Source organism: Micromesistius poutassou (genome assembly GCF_964030765.1).
Source record: "Micromesistius poutassou genome assembly, contig: SCAFFOLD_3788, whole genome shotgun sequence".
Lineage (NCBI taxonomy): Eukaryota > Metazoa > Chordata > Actinopteri > Gadiformes > Gadidae > Micromesistius > Micromesistius poutassou.
In genome coordinates, this window is record NW_028178234.1 from 1 (window position 1) to 20982 (window position 20982).

A 20982-nucleotide genomic window follows, 5' to 3' on the forward strand; every position below is an offset into this window, starting at 1 on the left:
TTGGGTACGATTAATATTGGGGTGTCGAAACCCCTTGCCCTGCGCGTGTGTGTGTGTGTGCCTACGTGTGTGTGTGTGTGCCTGCATGTGTGTTTGCCTGTGCCTACGTGTGTGTGTGTGTGTGTGTGTGTGTGTGTCATTGTGTGTGTGATAGTATGTGCGCGCCTGCGTGCGTGTGTGTGTGTGTGTCGTACCACAGGTGAGGGACTCTGGCTGGACGTCGGTGGCGAGCTGGCCCTTGAGGGAACGCGGGTACGAGCAGCGCGTGTCCTTCACCGTCACGCTGCGCTCCGTCACCCAGCGCTGCAGCCAGCGCAGGCTGCAGTCACACAGCAGGTAGGGCGTGCTGAACTCCCTGCGACACACACACACACACATCATGTTAGAGCCATACACTGCATACAGTAACACCAGAGACTAGGGTGACACACACACACACAGTGTGTGTGTGTGTGTGTGTGTGTGTGTGTGTGTGTGTGTGTGTGTGTGTGTGTGTGTGTGTGTGTGTGTGTGTTCTTGTGTCTCACAGGTTTTTCAGAGACACCAGGCTGTCAAAAGTCCCCTGAGCGACGGAGGAGAAGATATTTCCAGAGAGGTTCCTTGAAAGGAAAGAAGGAAAAAAAAAAATACGATTTATAATATTTTTTTTTCCATGTTGAGAGAAAGCAGCCAGACAGATACATTTAACACAGCCTTGCTTAGATTGCCACACCACTAAGTTCAGCCTTGGAGTCTGTGACACAACGGGCCAAGTGAGGGGGTGGTCAAAACAATGGAGCGTATTCTAAGAACAAAGCAAGGCATTTAAACTCAAACATGGGTTCCTTTAGGCTAACGCTGCACTCTGGGCTTCCCGGTGACTAGTCTATAAAGGGATGAGACCACTCACAGTCTGACCAGGCTCGTCAGGCCCTTGAAGATGTCCACGTTCAGACAGCCGATGCGGTTGTTGGACAGGTCCCTGCAAAAGGACAAAAAGTAAACTGTTAACGTTTGTACGGAAATGTACATTTACATTAAGGGCATTAAGCAGATATTTTATCCAAAGCTGTCGCTATGTTAAGGATGTTCATAGAAACAAGCACTAACAATCGCTAGGTTTACCCATTTCCCGTATACAACAAAGATAGCTAGGTTAAAATGCTATTTCTAACACTCTGAGGTAGGCGGGGGCAGTTCCATTCACCCTTGAAGGCCAGTACCGTCGTCTTGAGTGTGATGAGCTACTACAGGGAGCCAGTGGAGGCCACGGAAGAGGGGGGGGGGGGTCACTTGGTAACGCACACGGACATCTAGAACCTTCTATTGAAGCTACTGAATCACTACTGCTTCAGGTGCTGTGAGAGGGTTAGCAGAGTAAAAGCACGACAAAAGTACGTGTTTTAAGTGGACGGCCCGTTGTCCGTGCTAGGCTGTCCACCGCCCATCCCCGTCACCGTGACGATGAGAGGCTTTGGCGCAAAGTCTTTAGAAATTCTGCTCTGTCAGATCTACACCTTTATGTTTTAGGGAGATTTCGGGCTTTGAGTGAATGCGCCTCCGGGGGAAAGAGAGCGAGAGGTGAACTGAGGAACGCCACGCATCAAAAAAGACAAGAGTTACACTCGGCGAGGGTGATTAATGGCGGCTGATTAATGTCAAACACGCCAAGAGGTGTGTGTGTGTGCGTTTGATCCCCGGCTGGATGAGACGTGACAGTATGTCTCTGGAAAGCTCTCGCTCTCTCTCTCTCTCTCCCTCTGAGAAAGACAGTTATAGGACACACACACACACATGATCCCAGCGACCTAACATGGAAAAAAAAAAGAGATCACTCCTGTCACTTTGAATTATGCTCAGGGGTGCAGACATGTGAGTGTGGTGGTGGAGGGGAGACTGTGTGTGTGTGTGTGTGTGTGTGTGTGTGTGTGTGTGTGTGTGTGTGTGTGTGTGTGTGTGTGTGTGTGTGTGTGTGTGTCCCGCCGTAACTCAGTGGCGGTTTGGGGTCCACTTTAGTAAACATTGAGCTAATAGAACTCACTGTCCGCCCCCCTTGAGAGAAATGTCATGCTTCTTTCAAACAAAACGTCAGGCCTGAATAAATCAAAACGGAGAAAACTCATTCACCGTCTGAACGCAAGGCATTGTGGGTAACAGTCAGCTCAACCTCGAAATCCAAAAAAAATTGATGATTCGGTCATGTGACTCCTTTAGGGTAGTTGCGTGCACGTCCAAAACAAAGGGCGAAACTAAAACTAATCCTTTCTTAAGGGGGGGGGGGTCAAAAGAGGCATAGTGAAAACGCACGCATGTATTAATTCAACATCAGGGTAGGAACACGGAAGGAACCGGATTAGCAGGCAGAACCACAGAGATTTCACAGTGATATCCAGCTGTGTAAGGCAACGGTTGGGAAAATGTTTACATGTTTAGCGCCACTGTGTGCAATGATTTTTTTCTAATAATCTCAGTAAACTGCAAATCGATATCTGCGTCGTTGTGTGGTATTTCTCATCAAAGCCTGACTGTAAATTAGGCCCTACTGTGAGTTAGCCCTACTGTGGGTTAGCCCTACTGTGGGTTAGCCCTACTGTTAGCCCTACTGTGGGTTAGCCCTACTGTTAGCCCTACTGTGAGTTAGCCCTACTGTTAGCCCTACTGTGAGTTAGCCCTACTGTTAGCCCTACTGTGAGTTAGCCCTACTGTTAGCCCTACTGTGGGTTAGGCCCTACTGTGGGTTAGCCCTACTGTTAGCCCTACTGTGGGTTAGGCCCTACTGTGGGTTAGCCCTACTGTTAGCCCTACTGTGAGTTAGCCCTACTGTGGGTTAGGCCTACTGTTAGCCCTACTGTGGGTTAGCTCTACAGTGGGTTAGCCCTACTGTGGGTTAGCCCTACAGTGTGGGCCTCAAGCCTCAGTTATGGATGTACGTCGGTGCAAAGGGCTTTACGGATCCATTCTGTGCTAATGCGGACCCTCCTTGCGTCCACCGCCAGGGCCTGACCTGCGCCTCCCAAGAATTATAACTTTGCGTCATTGGTCCGCTGACCAAAACCCGATGCACAACCAAAACAGGTTCAGGACTGCGTCGAAGTGACTGTGTGGTCATTGCGGTGCGTCAACGTGGTGGAACCATAACTGAGCCTTTCCTCTGGATTAGAGTAGAATGTCGGGCCTGCAGGCGGAGGAAGCTGTGTGTTGCGTTTCCAGTCTGTCGTTTGTGAATGATCGGAGGAAGGCCTTTATAAATAGCCATGTGTGATTAGGCCATGTTGACAACTGCTGAGCTGCTGCTGCTGGAATGCAGGCCATGCAAGTGTGTGTGTGTGTCTGTGTGTGTTTGTGTCTGTATACCATTACACACAAAAGACCAGCATGTGTGTGAGGGTGCACGCATTCATTCAACCAGCATTTTCTGCAGCCGTGTGTGTGAGTATATATGTGCGTGTGCGTGTACGTGTGTGCGTGCGCGTGCGACCGGACCGTGAGCCAACAACCAGCTCTGTGTCTCAGCTGCCAGGTCCTGTATAGCGGACCCCGCCCGCCTCCACCCTCCCGCCCAGATGGACGCGACAGCCAGGCACCTCCTCGCAATCTCACGCCTGGTTCTTTTAGCCACGCTGCTAATAGCCCTCGGAGGAATGAGGTAGCATTTCCTGGCTAGCTGTGGAATTCATTTTAAACCCGATTTTGCAGAAGGGAGAGGGGTGGTGCTTGGCGTGCATGCATGCACACACACACACACATGCGCGCTAACACACACGCGCGCTAACACACACACACACACACACACACACACACACACACACACACACACACACACACACACACACACACACACACACACACACACACACACACACACACACACACACACACGTTTGGTCTACTTCCGTCCTGCAAAACAAAGTGTGCAGGGGACAAGGGGTCTAGAACCAGCAGGAAGTGAAGATGTGTTTGGAAAATGTCTGAAACGTCTGTTGCCACTGATTAAGAACTTTTTGTCTGAGCTGAGGATTGAAAATAAAATCGACGAATCACGTTGATTCGTGTGTGTCTGCATCAAGACCCTCTGTGCGCGATGGACAGCCTGAAGTGAAGGGATCCATAAGCAACCAGAAGAGATCAGCTTCAAGATGAAGTCGAGGCTGCACAATATACAGCCCTGTTTTAACCGGGTGAGTCCTTCCACGCCCTTTCCCTCGGCCAATTGACTCAATTACCCACGAGCCCTTGAACGGCAAAGGCTGAAACAAGTGGCTGGCAGCCCGCCGGGCAACCTCACCCAACACAGAGCAGCAGTGTGTGTGTGTCCATTACACACACACACACATGCGCGCTAACACACACTCGCGCTAACACACACACACACGCGTGCTCACACACACACACACACACACACACACACACACACACACACACACACACACACACACACACACACACACACACACACACACACACACACACACACACACACACACACACACACGGGGGAAAACCAGAGGTGGAGGGGATCGGAGCGCACGGAAAAAAAAGGTGATTCTGCGATTACCTCAGACAGGAGGGCAGTGTGTGTTTACCGGCGATACGGAACGCTGGGGAGGGGCCCGGGGCCGAAATTACGCTGAAGGGGGAAAATAAATCACCAAAAGTGTAGCGCCTGTGAATCTCATGTGGGGGGGGTGAGAAATAAGAATATTATTAAAAAAGGTAAGTGGCTATATACATGGCTGTGAATGATATAAAGTGTGTGTGTGTGTGTGTGTGTGTGTGTGTGTGTGTGTGTGTGTGTGTGTGTGTGTGTGTGTGTGTGTGTGTGTGTGTGTGTGTGTGTATTAGGGGGGTTGGAAACTTGGATTTCTCTCTCTCTGCGCTCGGCAGCCAAACTGTGAGTTCATGTTGGCAGTAGAGCCGGGGCAGGCACCCCAGGGTGATTCCAGGGCTGGCAGTCTCGTTATACACACTCGCACAGAACGTGCGCACGCGTGTGTGTGCGTGCGTTCTTGTGACTTTGTGTGTGTGTTTAGAGGGAAACCCTGGGAAAAAGCTGGTGGCACACAGACCACGGCCGCTTATAGATGGTAAGCACACTACAGAACTACTGTAACAGCAAGGCACATTCACACTGAGGTGGGGACCACACACACACACACGCACACGCACACACACACACACGAAAAGGCAGGGTCTAACCATATGAGAGTAATCATTGGGAGCAGTGGTGTATACTTAAACCCAATTGTAATGTTTAGTGTCGATGCCGGGGTAATACACGAGTATAAAATACAAAACAAATATTGGCTATCGCTCAGTAGCCATTATAATAATATCACAATTCTCAGGATTCCCGGACATGTGGGTTCAGCGCAGCACCAGGGATCCAGTAATAAGAACAGACTGGTGTTAATGGGACAGGAATCCAACCCCAGTGGATTCCTGGGACGGAAACTGGGAACAGGAGATCCACTCACAGTCTCTTCAGTGCGGGCAGGCCCAGGAAGGCTCCGGGCTCGATGCGACTGATCAGGTTACTCCGGAGGTCTCTGTCAAAACAGAAGAACAAAACGACATGTTTAACTGGTCATGTGACACGTTGGTACTGTCGCTTTAAGAGACTGAGGGCTGGATGATGAGGGGAAAAATAAAATCGTATTGAGATTATGTGTGGCAGATTGTGATATGATGATAAACGATTAAAACCCTGATCTTGTGATATTTGTACAGCACTACAGTTCTTCATTTGTAAAGGTTGCGTTACTGTACATGAACACATTATACCCTTATCAAAAGATTACTCCTGCCATTTGGATATTGGATATTTCGTTAATATTTCAGAAACTAAAGCTTAATTTGTGGTAATGCAAAATTTGTGGTAATTCTCACTACTGTCATACGTAGGATAGTGTTCTTGAAAAATATACATTTACAATAATAGAAAAAGATATAATCGAAAATAAATGTATCAGCAATATTGATCAGTAAATACAGTATTATGGCTTGTTACTGTAGCGTCGCTTTCTGCGTTCCATCAGGTTCATTGCAATGTTCCCATTGCTGTTTTTGTGTTGATATGTGATTTGTTAATAAACCCACTGGGAGCATAAATAGTGTTGCTGACTCCGTCTATCCACTGTTTCCCCACCGGCCTTGTTGCAGTAATAATTGTGTTGAACAGGACCTGACACTCATGACACACATATGAGGTGGTCCGCGAAAGGTCTCGATCATAATTCGGTGGTCCGGCTCAAGTCAAAGGTGGGGAAGCCCTGGCTTTGCTCACACTTCAACCCCAGTCCCAGGGGCCCAATGGGGGCAGACAGACACCTGTTTGAGAGCCACGCGAGGCACCCAAACACACACACACAGCCCCAATCAATCATCATCACAAGGCCAAGTGCATTGACAACCATAGCCCCAGGGTGCAACACACACACACACACACACACACACACACACACACACACACACACACACACACACACACACACACACACACACACACACACACACACACACACACACACACACACACACACACACACACACACAGCGAGGGAGGTTCAAAGGCTTGCGGTGACGGAATACCTGCAGCGCTCACCTGTGTTGCCGCGGTAACAGTCGCTCTGTCATTAATTAGGGGCCGGGGTATGCTAGCCGTATACCCAGACAAAGAGCTAGAGAGAGGGGAGGGGGTGCCATTGATGTCAAGGAGGAGCTGTCTGCCAGGCGGAGTGGGGGGGCTGGTGGTGAGTGAGCGGGCCAGATCATGAATAGAGAAAGGAGAGGGTTTTTTCTCTCTTCTCCGCACTGCTTTAGTGTTTGATGTGGGCTAGTGTCCATGCCGCATGTGTGTTGAGAGACATGTTCAACGGCAGAGCGTGAGCTAAGGCACGGGGAATTCAGGCCGCTACACCCACTCACAAACTGTTGTATATCCAATAAAACCCACCGTTTATCCTGTTATCCAAACATTTTATTTTTATGTAGACCTCATTAGGGAACAGCAGGTGGGAGACCAGCTTGTGGATGCCTGCATTTGGACTTCAGAACCACGCAGCTGGCCTCAAACTAAACAACAACTAGACTATCCTGCCCTATGTCTGACAAGAACAAACCAACCAACAACTAGACTATCCTACCCTAGGTCTGACAAGAACAAACCAACCAACAACTAGACTATCCTACCCTAGGTCTGACAACAAACTAACTAACAACTAGACTATCCTACCCTAGGTCTGACAACAAACTAACTAACAACTAGACTATCCTATCCTAGGTCTGACTGAAACAGAGTGATAGGAGTGATGCATTTCCTACTAAATCAAGGAACAGTGCCATGTTTTGTTGGTATTGTTGGTATTGTACAATCAGAGCCAAAACTAAGAGGAACTAATCCCACATAGTGACTCTTACTAAAGAATAATACTATAACTATAACTAACGATGTATCAATGGAATAGACCTGTGATCCTGTGATCAAAGCCCTCCATCTTAAAACTGTTGACATTTTTCACATCTGTAGATAAGAAAAGCCGGGCACGATGTCTGTGATTTAGGAGGACTGCTGGGAAGATAAAACAGGCCCATAAACAGGTTGTGACGAAGCTAAAGTTAGCTTGTTACGTGATAATGTCGATATAGAAACATGGCCTGCCGGAGGGCTTAGAGTAAGAGTGTGCAGACGAATAGCAGTCCGTTGAGAGTGTATCTGTGATTAAAGGACAAACAGACTTCCCTCCATTTTGTGTATTTATAACCTTATAAGAGACTATGTTACAGTTCTCTGTGGCATATTTCAGTGATTATGTCTTGTAAGAGTAGGACTGTGTCACTGGATGAATTATTTATTATAATATGTATGTTTAATTACGTTTGAACAGTTTGTACAGATCACAGCTGTGATGTATATCATTTATTCATGTTATCTTTGAAGTCTTTAAGTCTTTAAGTCTTTGATATGTACGTTACATCTTAAATTATAGTAGCGACTATATACAGCCATAATGAAACCCTTACAAGCATCAGTCACAGCTGTGGTACTATCATGTTATGTTAACAGTCCCATACGGTTAATTTTTATACAATAAGAACAAAACTATATACATAAGAGACATTAAGAAAGTTTAACAAATAAGCACATTTGGTAATTCTCACATGTGGGAAGGCTAGAAAATTGACCACCGTAGGCCAGAGCAAAACCACGTATTACCCTGATTTCACCTCCAATATGTGGACTCGTGTCCAAACCACGATAACAACACTATTCTGTGTGTGCACATAGATATCGATTTACCGTACACTGAGCCACGGTGGTAATATGAGATCAAAGTGCAAGTAAGCTTAAAACGCACGAGACATCTTTAACCGTTACCGAGAGCTGTGTCTGCATATCCCCAATACAGTGAGACGCCGTGGAACGTTCTGGAGCAGCCATGTCTGAGGCAGAAAGTGTCTGGCCTTCCTCCACCGAGGTACAAAGCAGGTTCAGCCTAATTTCACACCCAGGTGTGGATAGCCTTAATAGCCCCTTGTTGGGGAACACCCAACAAGGTCTCTCCTCCCTCTCAGAACACACACACACACACACACACACACACACACACACACACACACACACACACACACACACACACACACACACACACACACACACACACACACACACACACACACACACACACACACACACACACACACGCTACTGTTTACAACGGCGTAAGCATTTACAACTACAAAGGGGCCGTCTAAATGAGAGGCCGCGCCGGGTTTCTGTACCTACGGAGGACAAGGTAAAGAATTGTAAACGCAGAAGGGGGAAGCTGGGGGCGTGTACGCTGCAGCACAAATGCCCCCCAAGTGCAGCATGCTGAGAGCGACGGTGTGTTCCAGACGCCTCGGACACCAGCCTTCAGAGTTTCACTGGTGACGTCATTTCCTGTCTCTCGTAGCACTTACAGCGTTCCCGTTCGTCTTTGTTATCGTGTCATGTCATTGGCTAGTCGTTGCTATTGTTAGCTACATTAGCCTCTTTAGCAAGCCAGCTCGAAAACGGACAACACAACGTCACATTGTATTGCACGGCCGCACAGCAAGGCCGTGCAATGCATACATTGGTGACCGGAATAAAGTAGCAATGTAATCAAGTGTGTAAGAGCATTTAAAAAAATCGACATTAAAATGACCAACGTGGTACAAATACAAAGAAAATAAATCACTTCACGGGCGCAGCCATTTCTGTTGAGAGCGTCATCACTGAGCTCGGTCTACTCTCAGAATTCCGAGGGGGGCGGGACCAAAAGGGGGCGTGCCTCCGAGAAACGCCTCAAGAAAGCCGGGATATTTCCCCACTTGGACCTCGGAAGGCTGGTGTCCCGAGGCATCTGGAACACACCACTAGTGAGCACACAAGAAAACAAGATGGAGGCTGAGTGAGAACTTGACCAGGGGGGGAGCCGGGGACAAGCTAGGCAGTGTGCGTGTGTGTGTGTGTGTGTGTGTGTGTGTGTGTGTGTGTGTGTGTGTGTGTGTGTGTGTGTGTGTGTGTGTGTGTGTGTGTGCGCGTGTGCGTGTGTATTCATCAACACCTCTGGCCTCCACCAGGCCTCATTACAATGACAAAGTAAGCTAGCGAGCGGGCTGCGCTACACTCAAAAGGGGGGAGAGAGAGGGGGCGGGGGTGGGGGGGGAGGGGTATGACAGCGGGGGGGGAGAGAGGGCCACAGTCGTAGCTGCCTTTGGAGGCAAAAAAAAAAGAAGCTGGCAGAATGGAGCCTTCAGCACAACCGACTGGCTGACTACACACGCAGGGAATTGCCTTCAAGGCTTCCCTAGTGTGGAGAGATCAAAGCTTTATCCCCCCCCCCCCCCTCCTCCACCAACACCACCTTCTTCTTCTTCTTCTTCTTCTCCTCATTCTTCCTCTTTTGATTGTGGATTGAGAACATGGCTCCGTGTTTACCCTTTGGTGGAGCGCCTTTGAAAAGGCGAAGAGCAGCGTATGACCCAAATCAAATGCTTGCGAGGCCTCCCCCCCCTCCCTCCCTCCCCCCCCTCCCTCCCCGTGTGCATATCAATAGAAATCTTGTTCATACGAGAGTCGCCGAGAGGCCGCGTGCGAGGGTTGTGTAACGTGAACTCCCGGAAGAGCGATAACAAAAAGAAAAAAGACAACATGACTAACTCAGAACGAAGCGAAGCCAACCCAGGCACTAAACACGCGCTCGCACGGAAGTACTCGGGGCAGAGCGTAGCGTAGCAATGCAGAGGTTGAATACCTGGCTGTTAGAGCAGAGAGAGAGAGAGAGAGAGAGAGAGAGAGAGAGAGAGAGAGAGAGAGAGAGAGAGCGAGAGAGAGAGAGAGTGGGTGGGTGGCAGGGATGTGGACGGGAAAAAGAAAAAGCGAACATAAAAGATAAACAACTTTAAATGCATGACTAAAAGGCTTAGCCCGTGCGTCTCGTATGTCTTAGTTTTCCTTCAATTCTGAGCCGGGGGGGGGGGGGGGGGGAGAGGACTTAATATGCCCTTCAGAAATTCCAGATCAGTGTGGTCATGTGTTAGTGTAGGCTTGGGTAGAAATGTGGCCATTAATGGTCTGGTTGCTTTAGCTGCACGGAGCCGTTTCAGAGTGATGAATCACACCGGGAGGCGGTGTGTAATGCGGGGCCCCGGTACAGTGGGCCTGGGGTCTCCGAGGAGAAGACTGGCCGATGGTGGCGGTGGGAGAGATGCCAAACCCCAACGTTTATTCGCCGTGTTACGCCGGGCCACTCGGCTAAACTCTTCTTTAGAGTGTTCTTTAAAGTGTTCCGAGTTGCCCGGGCAACTCTTCCAGGGAATGTTCTCCAAGGCTAAGGCCACGCTTCCGAGATAATCAGCGTTTTGACGGCGCACACACTGCAAGTCATTACACGTGCGCGCGCACGCGCACGCGCACACGCACACGCACACGCACACGCACACACACGCTTCAGGGCCAATACAGTATGATGATGATGATGCACCACTCTACTGACATATTCCTTTCAATGACTCAACTGAAAAAAAAATTTTTTTCCCCCCATTCCTGTTTAGATGCATCTAGTTCCTCAATGCCCCGTTTTGTTGTGATCTCATCTCATCCCATACAACGGGCACAACACTCCCCGCAGGCCCTTTCTATAATTAGTGTTTTCCTAGCGCCCTCTCCCTATCGGTTCCCGCTCCCCGGGCCGTGCGCTGCTATTCTTAACCCGGGATAAGTGCTGGGCGCGGGGGCCTCCTGGTTCGCTGTGGCCTGGAAGTTCTGCTGGCACAAAGCCAGCCTTGTGGTGACCCTCCACCCACTGCGTCCCACGTGGCGTGACAGAGGACCTGATGGTGTAGTTTGAGGCACGAGAGACGTGAGCTATGGAGCCGACCCTCACTCCTGGGCTAGAAGGTTATAAATCTGTTTTCATTGATTTTTCCTGGACTTTTATTTTTCCCGGACGTTTTTTTTTTTGGACACTGATAGCGATACCAGTATTGGAAATTCCTTGGCGAGTACGCAAATTTATGCACTGATCTGATACTATCGCATGACTAGCTTATTGAGAACATCACAAACAGCTGTGTTTTTTTGTTGTTGCCGATATCAGATGTATTGTACTGGTGTAATAAAAATGGATATTCATTATTCCCTTTTAAGAATAACTCAACTTCATTGTATCTGAGGGTGAAACCCGAGACACAACCCAGCTTGTACCTGACTGGAAGTACTGGTAACAAAACAGAAGATGATACTTACAGTCTTTCTAGTATTGTCAGACCCACGAACGATCCATTCTTCAGTTCTTGAATCTTGTTGTTGCTCAGTATTCTGCAAAGAAATAAAAGCAAAAATAAACACATTGAAAAGCTTCTGAAAATGATTAACCGTCGAGACAAAATCTGGCCCGCATTGAGACATGATACCGCGTTTGGAAAAGTGCCCCTCACTCTAAACAAAAAACAACCACAAACACACTAGTGCTCCCGCTAGTTAGATCTGCTCCACAGAACCATGAGTCAATGGTGCCACTGGTTATCCATCACACCGCACGCTTCCACGGAGATGAGTTTTAATCACTGACGGGGTCAGTTTAGAGGGGCGGATTGAGATGCCAATATCTAATGATTGGAGTGTTGAGGGCCAATATTTGGAACAGTCAAACACATAATTACTGCTACTGAAGTCCCGCCAGCGATTATCAGCCTCCTGGTTAAAGAAACCACGCCAGGTATCGCTTGAATACTGCCATTATGATGGTACTGTACAACGAGAATCATTTCTAATTACACATATCACATGGGATGCCAATACACAGTTCCACACTACGGAGCATTAGGCATATACACAATGTCTAGTAGTAAAACGTCAGTTCACGTGTCACATAATCGCATTAAGCCTACATAACAGAAAACGATGATGTAAAACAATGATGCAGTGATAATTACATTGCAAATACAGCCTAGTACACATGCGACATTGATTAATTCATTAACTGCCAAACACATTTCCCTAACTCTAGTGACTTCTCCTCTAGCTCTTCAGATCGTACAACTGCCAGAGCTTGTCTCCGGCCCTAAAGACCTGCCAACGAGTGCCAACTCTAAATCCACTCTGCCCGATGGCAACACTGGGGAGGAAACCAAATAGGGACTCGGCGGTTAGCGTACATTTCTGGCTAACGGGAATGGGATGCGGTGGGGGACATGTGTGTTAGCTGCACCCACATCCCGGAGCCAAATTGCAGTCATTATCGGGTGTTGAGGGCTTGTTTTATTACAGGGTTGGGTTCACATTGTCACCGGATACTCTGCGTTTTGCGTTCGACCACTCGACAGACAGAGATAGCGTGAAGGGAAAGGGATAGAAATACATGATTTGTGTGCTTGAGTCTCTTCCCACAGTCATAAGCGTATGCTAAAATGTCAAAATGCCAATGATGCAGTCCATCACAGTCTGATGCTACAGGCGAAAGACATGGGCCCTCTGTTGAAGAAAACGAAAACGAGTCACATGGAACAACTTTTCAGTGGGGAATTCCTAGTTTTGCCGTAGCCAACAGATGGCAATGACGACTGGTTTATCATGTTAAATGTGAGCAGGCTGAACTCTAGCTGAACCCAGGACTATGGCACAGGATCAAAATGTTAAACATCCCTGACTAATTGTTAGTATTTTTCATCTGCATGCAAGAGGTTTGTTAAAAGACGAATATTACGTCCCACGTTGCCATCAGCCACGGAAATGCTTTCCTGTGCACACGTGAAAGACGTTAACGAGGTTTACATAGCAATTTATTCTGCTAAAACATAACTGCTGTGTAAATACACCATAGGTCCGTGAAATCAATTTCAAAATCTGATGTCTGGACACAAATGTGATCCGCGTCCAACTTGTGACTAGTTCAATTATCTCAATAAATCCCTGCTGTTCAAAATTAGAATCCTTTTCCCTTAAAGGGTTTCCACAAAACCGAGGGAAACTTGGTTGACAGTCCCTTCAAACCCGTCTTCCTGTCCCTGGTCACAGCAGCATGACCTTGTGTGAATACAAGCACTTGGGTTTCAACACACTAGGCCTCCTATACATTGCATTAGCCACTTTGGGCTAGCTAGGGTAGGCAAATTTGCCAAGTTGCTCATGTTCTGCTCTGGATTGAATGGAATGGCTCCGAACAGAGGTCATTGAGCCTTAGACATCTACAGACACCCAAGCATGACACAACATGAACAGGCAATTCAAAATGACTGCATCGGCCATACCAATCTGGGTATGAGCTATACATAAGCTAGCCATTGGTACCGTCAAACCGTGTATCAGATTATAGCCAATAATAGATGAAAACCAATGGTTTAGTCAAGGACAGAGCAAAGCCACGCAAGAGAAAATGGAAATCATTTAGGTATTCTACACTCTCTTAAAAATGGAAATCCTTTTACGGTCTTGAAGCCTGTTGCATTCAGTAAATTTCACTTAATGTAGCCCAGTAACCCGCTTGCCCCGGTAAATGCAGTTAAAACATTTGGTTTAAACCCTCATAAATGCATAACGGTTTATCTTTGCATATTCACTGCCCCCCTCCATCCACCCCCCTACCATTCCCTGAGGATGTCTGAGCAGCTTCCTCAGCGCCTCAGCCTGACAGCAGCCAGTGGAATTCTTATGAGGGCCTTCACCAGCACAGGAGGGGAGTGGGGCTTATCTTGATCCACAGATAAAGGCCGTTCGGAGCCTAAGCCAGGTCGGAACCGCTGAAGGAACCAGCACCGACTCCCAGAGAAGCTTCCAGAAAGTGCTGCTGTGAGTTACAGCGGATGGTGGAATGTGTTTAGAAATATCTACTTTCAATGACTTAAGAGGCTTACATTTAATAATTCAGCAATAACTCTGGAGATGATAACTGCGTTTCCATAAGCCAACTTTCAGCAGCAGTCAAGTTTTCTCTGATGTTACACTAATAACTTTGAGCGGGAGAATAACTCTGTTACAACCGAGGAAGCATAAGAAATAGCTTCGATTTAGGACTTCAACAGAGATATTTTGGAGTTCCCAGAAGACAGCCCAGTGTCAGGTCTCTGATACTTCCAAGTTGCTTGAGAACAACCCATCCTGCTGATTTCATCTCTGAGTCTTTAAGTATTAGAGCTGTAGTGGGTATCGATTGGCTGTAGCACACCAACATGTTGGCGTGCTGGTGTGATGGCGTATTGTTGTTAATTATTAATTGGTTTCAGGGCTGAAAACATGCGTGCTTGTAATCGTTCAGTAGTCATCTCTGCAGGGACATATTCATAGAATTTCTTAACCTAACCATGTGGTTTAGAGTATTATAGAAAAGCTCTTAGAACAAATATGGCGATTTTTCATTGTCGTTTAAGATAGCCAGGATTCAAAATAGCCACAAAGAGCATCTATCTGTGCACATGGACGGAAATGCAATAATTGTTATAATCCAAAAATATTTTTGCCACTTTGTGAATCCCTTTGTCGAAGTCAGAGGACTGATGATAATGCCTTTCAACACGGACCAAACACAATTATCAGGGGAACGTATAGGAGACCACATTCCCACTCATCGCTTTCTCTGGCCGAGTGGAAACGTGAGGCGGAACGCAAACAACCGACAGAAAGGTCATCGACCACCAAAACAAAAAACAGCATGTCTGCCTCCCTCCTCCCTCCCTTAACTCATCCTCCTCCTCCTCCTCAGTCAACAGACAGGGACCCGACTAAAGCCTTGGTACGGCCTGATAAAACAAAGTGCTCCAACGCTGCTCCACTAATGCGAGGCTGCGGATGGACTAACTTCTACAGCTGTCAGTGGCCGGCCTATGGGATTTTCCCCTTTTCCGGTTTCCTGACAAAGGAAAACATTCAAGTGTTGCTTTAGCACTCATGCTTGCCCAAAACGCCGAAAGGAAAACAAAATCTTTGGAGCTGCAGGCAACGCATGATGGACCCCATGAGCCACACAGGAACGGCCAACGGATTCACACTAATCAGATGGAGTTAACAGCCACATTCATCCTGCTGTAAAGACACTTGACTTTGGAAACTTAATAAAAAAACAAGCCAAAGTAACTAACTATGCATGATGTATCATGTCGCATGCATCATGTCAACAAAAAGACAAAAATAATTAACAAAAACGTTATAACGGTGTGGCTTTTCTTTTTCTTTCCCCTCGGCCCTCAAATCTTTTTACCTCTGTAGTAAAATAACCAGATGTGTCCGGGGCCTTTGCCCGTGGTTTTGCGGACGGCGGTGAACCCAGACACTTTACTGCACTCTGATGTGTCATCAAACTTTGTGTGCATTTCCTGTAGCCCAGGAGGAAATCCCTGCCTTCCCCCCCCCCCCCAACATTAAACCAGTGCCTCTCTCTCTCTGTGTACTAGGGTCCGGGGCCAGGTGTGTCTGAGTGCCAGCTCCACACCCGATGCATTCTGGGTAAGAACTCTGGAGTGCAAAGAAACAAGAGCAGAGAGGGAACAGCAGAACTAAAGTCGTGTAAGGCGAGCTACCAACATAGTCAGGCTCCGATCTGGCGGTAATGCACCCACCAAGTCCGAAATATGAGCAGCGAGTGGACACTAGAATAAACGCTTGTGTACACACACACATATACACACACACAGCTGCCGCACAGCCCTGGAAATAATACTTGTGTTTTCCCAACGGTAAACACATTTGTGTCATTTCCTCTCCGATTACTTAGGCATGTGGGATTATTCGGAGCGTACGAATGCATCTCTCATCCTTTTTTTCCACAGAGAACCATTCAGTGGGCTAGCTAAGCTGGAGACACGCTATGCATTCCACAGGTTAGGGTAAGATAATACTAGCTTAACCATTTGAACGTGAATACACTTTAAGGCCCGCCATATGAATCCTAAGGGTATTCTTTTTCCTGGTCGGGATTAATTGAGTTTGGCAGTGATTCAACCCAAGTATGCAGCAATTTCGAAAAACAAATGCAGCCTGTTCATACATAGTACACATGTGTCTTTCTATAGGGGGGCTGACCTCACATTAACAGAGGTACAACGGATATCAGCCAACAGCCAGATGGAAAACTGGAGTAATACAAACGGGGAGGAAGAGAACGACGAATGTCTCTAATCAAACCTTGTGATACAGTTTCCTGACAAGGCCTTTCATTTGAAGGGGGGAGGGATGTGTCTCAATGCAGCCTAAAAAAAACATTCCACTGCGTTTGAAAATATCCATGACCTGGTTTTATAAACTAGCCTCCATAACAACAACTTATAACAACCTCAATAACTTCAACCTCGAAAGTTTACAAAGTTAGGTGTAGACTTAGTAGTAGTAGTGGTAGATGATGAGTCATATAAGTACTTTGTAACCAACATTTCCAGCCAACTCCAACTCCCTCTTATCTGGCAGTGTCCAAGGGGAAATCCTGGACCACATCCAAAACAAACCAAAGACATGGGTCTGTTTGCCATCACTGGTGATTCAAGTATGCACGCTATTCAGTCCCATTTAGATGGCGGCCATAGTCCAACACAGCCTATAGAAAACCATGTTATGAGCGTGACTGGTGACTGCAGACAGCCAAAGTAGTTTGGCTGTTTAATTATTTTCTCTGGTCTCGAGTCTGGCGACGTCAGGTTAGGGAATGGAGGGCTTTAATAGGGGATCTGGCCTGGCTATAAACATGACGTCCCAGTGAAAGCCCCACAGGTCAGAATCACATTATAATGTGGTCCCAAATGTTGCGTTATGATGTCAAGTATTTTAGTCTATGCTTTATTTTGACCACGTTTCAAGCCAACATCAGTACCTCATTGGACCACTATGTAGTGCCAACACCAGTTATGAATGGCTTTTATTAACTTTGCTTCCATCAAACTGAATAAAAAGGTAAGCAGGTATGGCTGTGTTCAGTGAGAAGGTGAGAGGCCACAACGGCCTCTCCTTAATCTCAGGTGCGACGGGGCAAATCTGACGTTCTTACAAAGTTTAAGTCCTTAAAACATGTCGATGGCCTCAGACCTTTCGTTGTGTAAACCCACAAGGAAACAACGGACCCGTCAGGCAAATACGATACGCTCTTCTGCGTTTACAGCAGTCTGGAATAAAAACCCGAGGCCGTAGCACCATCATCATCCCCGACCGCGAGTCGTAAAAACACACAGACCACATCACCTCCAGGGAGGCCCAGACGATGTTACATACCATAAATCAACAACCCGCCCGCCCCAAACGGTGCCTTCAACAGGAACCACTGCTTCATTGGCACTTTCTGGAGCAGGGGGAGGGCTTTGAAGACGATCTGAGGCTCGATTTCAAGCTGCAATTGTCAAGAGACGGGCTATTTGTTTACCAAAGGGTGACGGAACATGTCTGGGGAAAAGAGAGCATCGCGGAGGCAAGTAGGAACTTGAAGACCCCTGCAATCTACCGTGCTGCTGGCCTGCTCTGTGAGGGCTGTCCAGGAATCCCAGACCCTGGCTTTACCTTCATCACTGTCAAGCGTGAAGACAATCAACCCCAAAGAAAACGTAGACACCAATGTCTGCCTATTAGCTGTTTTAGTCAACGCAAAGCGAGCCAAGAAGAAGTACTGACAAAAGATAGACTGACTTATCATAAGGCCAAACAGGTGAGTACAAAGTGTAGGAGATAAAGGGAACTGTCCCAACCAGAACGTTTTTTCTGAAATACTAGGTCTAATAAACTGTCACTAAACATGTCCCACATGCCTACGTTACAGGCAAACCACCTTGTTTGTTTCTTGTTTTATTGCCTCTCTACCACCGCCAACAGCCCCAGTGTTGTCAGTCACCTGCATCACCCTCCACAAATAGAAGTCATTTTTAAAACCAATATGTTTTATATGGTTTGATACAAGCAATTGAAACGAGCTCGCAGACTGAAGTGGAGTTCTCTTTCAGTTTAGGTCCCATTATTAGGGGGTCTACAGAGACCCATAGCTGCACAGACAAGCCTTTGACACACAAATGCGCCCAACAGTGTACCACCCAAATACAAAGTGTGTGTTCTTTACCACAATTCCAAGTGTCAAGTGCCAAATAATCCGTCCATCAATCTCATCCATCCAAATTAGCTAAATTATAGAAAGTCCAATCCTACAAGTGGATGACCATCACACAACGCGCTCAAACATCAAGCCTACATTCAATTAACCTTAGGATCATTAAGATTTGGGCCCTCAGTGTGGACAGTGGATCCAAACCACCTTCCACATGTTTTTGGTACATGGGGCAGAACTATTGTGCTGGTCGGGTTATTCGTGTCATACTCACAGGGTGACTGTCCTGTTGGGGAAGGAATCGAAAGGCAACACCTGATGGAGTTCAATGTTGCTGCACACCACCTTCTTGTCATCCGTGGCGTTGGGTGCGAGGGGTCTCGCCGCGCCTTTGGTGCGTTCATTGTAGGGTTTGCAGTCGGAGTAGGACACCGCCGACCCACTGCCCAAGAGCAGCAGAACCACCAGCAACCGGAGCATATCCACAATCATAACACCCCCTTTTCCAGATTAGAAATGTCCGTGTCGTCTGAGGGGGGAGCACGGTGGGCAGGACGGGGGTCTATGGAGAGGGAGCGGGACCGGGATCTGGGGAGCGGGACGGGGGTCTGGGGAGCGGGACGGGGGTCTGCGGAGCGCGTCTCGTTTTTAAAACGCAGTGGGGTCCGTGGGGGGGCGAAAACAGACGCTCTGCCATGTCGAGAAGAGTTGTTTTAAGGCGACGACTCGAAAACCTTCGCCCTCCATTCTCGACGAGGCTGCGCGTAATTCGGCGCGTCAAGCCAACAGGGGGGGGGGGGTCTCCTTCTTTGTCTGCCAGACGGGTCGTTTAGTAATCCATTCCGTCCTGCTCCGGGCTAAGGGAGAACCAGGAGAAGATCCCGTGTTCCCCAGCGATCAGTCGCTACAACGTCCAGGAGGAGAAGAGTTAAAATCCTGCAACAACAACCGCTCCTGGGGTCTGGGGGGCTTCTTTGTTGCGCGGTGCGCACATCCGAGCGGGGATGTAGTGTGAGTCCCGCAGACAGCTGCAGGGTTATTCCCAGCGTATCCAACAGCGAGGACCAACTTTAAAGCGTAATATTGCTCACTTCGACCATCCAAAAGTTGAACCCCGGATCCGTGAACCCCTGCGTCGGCCAATGCGCTCCAACACGCAGGCGCAGTTCGCAGAAAGTTCGCCCGCTGCTGCACGATTTTTACAACTTTTTTTCCTTCCCCTGAAGAAATACTCTGTTTTCGGTCAGAGAAAAAAGCAGTAAGCTCAAAGTGCCACAGAAACAACAGATATCGTCCTTTAAGGGGTGGGGTGGACCGCAGATAGTCAGCCGGGCACCGAGGATAGATCCAAATGAATACGTGAATTGTCGCTTTCTAGTTCCTAATCCCTTAAAAGTGATATTCCGTGGATCGGTTCAGGTTCAGAGCGGCGGAGCAGTCCCAGGACCTCCTCTTCCGCAGTCTGGCCCCCGGCGCCGTGATGCGCTCTCTCCAGCGGTGACGTCACAGAGTAGGCAGACATTGCTCCCAGTACGCAACAAAAAAAAAGTTTCAAACAATAAGGAGTAAAACCTCCAAGTCTGACTGAGTATTTTCAAATGTAACAATAGAAAAAAAATGTTTGTGGAGTCTCTAGAAAAGTTGAAATAGTTTCACATTCATTTGGTAAATGATTAGCAAGGAGGCAATATGAGTTGGGTATTTGAAATGTGGGATTTAAAAACAGTCTGAGTATTTAAAATGTATCAACAAAACATGTTTGTGGAGTTTAATAATGTAGAAAAGAACCAGGGAACTTTGCAGTAGTTGTAGAATACAATTTCTCATCTGGTTTCACCCAGACCAGGCTTTATTGTTCATCGGACCACTGAGACACTGGATCATTCGGTCTGAGTTTATAATTTACATCACACACAATGATGCACTGGCAATGCCCTGTATTTACCCTGATTGATGAAGAAACAGTCTCTGAACTTCTGCTGCTGGTTCAGCTGTCCTTCTCTCAAGTTACCCTCTACCATCTCCACACCCTGTGGCCTTCCCAAAAACAACTAAGTATATACATATATATAGTTGACATTGGTTAAGCCACAAGGTTATGGAAATAAGGCTTGAGTGAGCTGTGAAGGTTATAACTTAGCAGGATCCAGAATATTCAATAGCTTTAAATGAACTCATTCACAAACATCCATTCACAACCACTCAGCCATTCACCAGACAGTGATTCCCACAACCCCCCCCCCCCATTGCAGGAATCAAACCTGTGTCTCCAGAACAGATCCTCAACAGCTCTATCACCTGCTCCACTGAAACACAGACTTGGATCCTGCAAGATTATTTATTATGTACCTTACAATCATATTACATTGTTTATTGATCTCCAACAGCTCTAGCAATGGTGCCACTGAGCTACTGGGGGGGGGTTATCCAGTCAGAGTTAATTATTGAATCTCAATTCACATGATATTGTTAG

At 47.4% G+C, this 20982-nt stretch overlaps 1 protein-coding gene across 1 annotated transcript; it reads right to left on the reverse strand.

The window, feature by feature from the left end:
- Nucleotides 1-194: 194 nt before the first annotated feature.
- LOC311374658 (adhesion G protein-coupled receptor A3-like) lies at nt 195-19960 on the reverse strand (the record flags this gene model as incomplete). The annotated part of the gene is made up of 6 exons (XM_084490458.1): nt 18784-19960; nt 11750-11821; nt 5454-5525; nt 890-961; nt 528-599; nt 195-355 (listed from the first exon to the last, which is right to left on the reverse strand). Coding segments are annotated over exons 1-6 (667 nt in total), but the record flags the coding sequence as incomplete, so codon positions are not given.
- Nucleotides 19961-20982: the final 1022 nt, after the last annotated feature.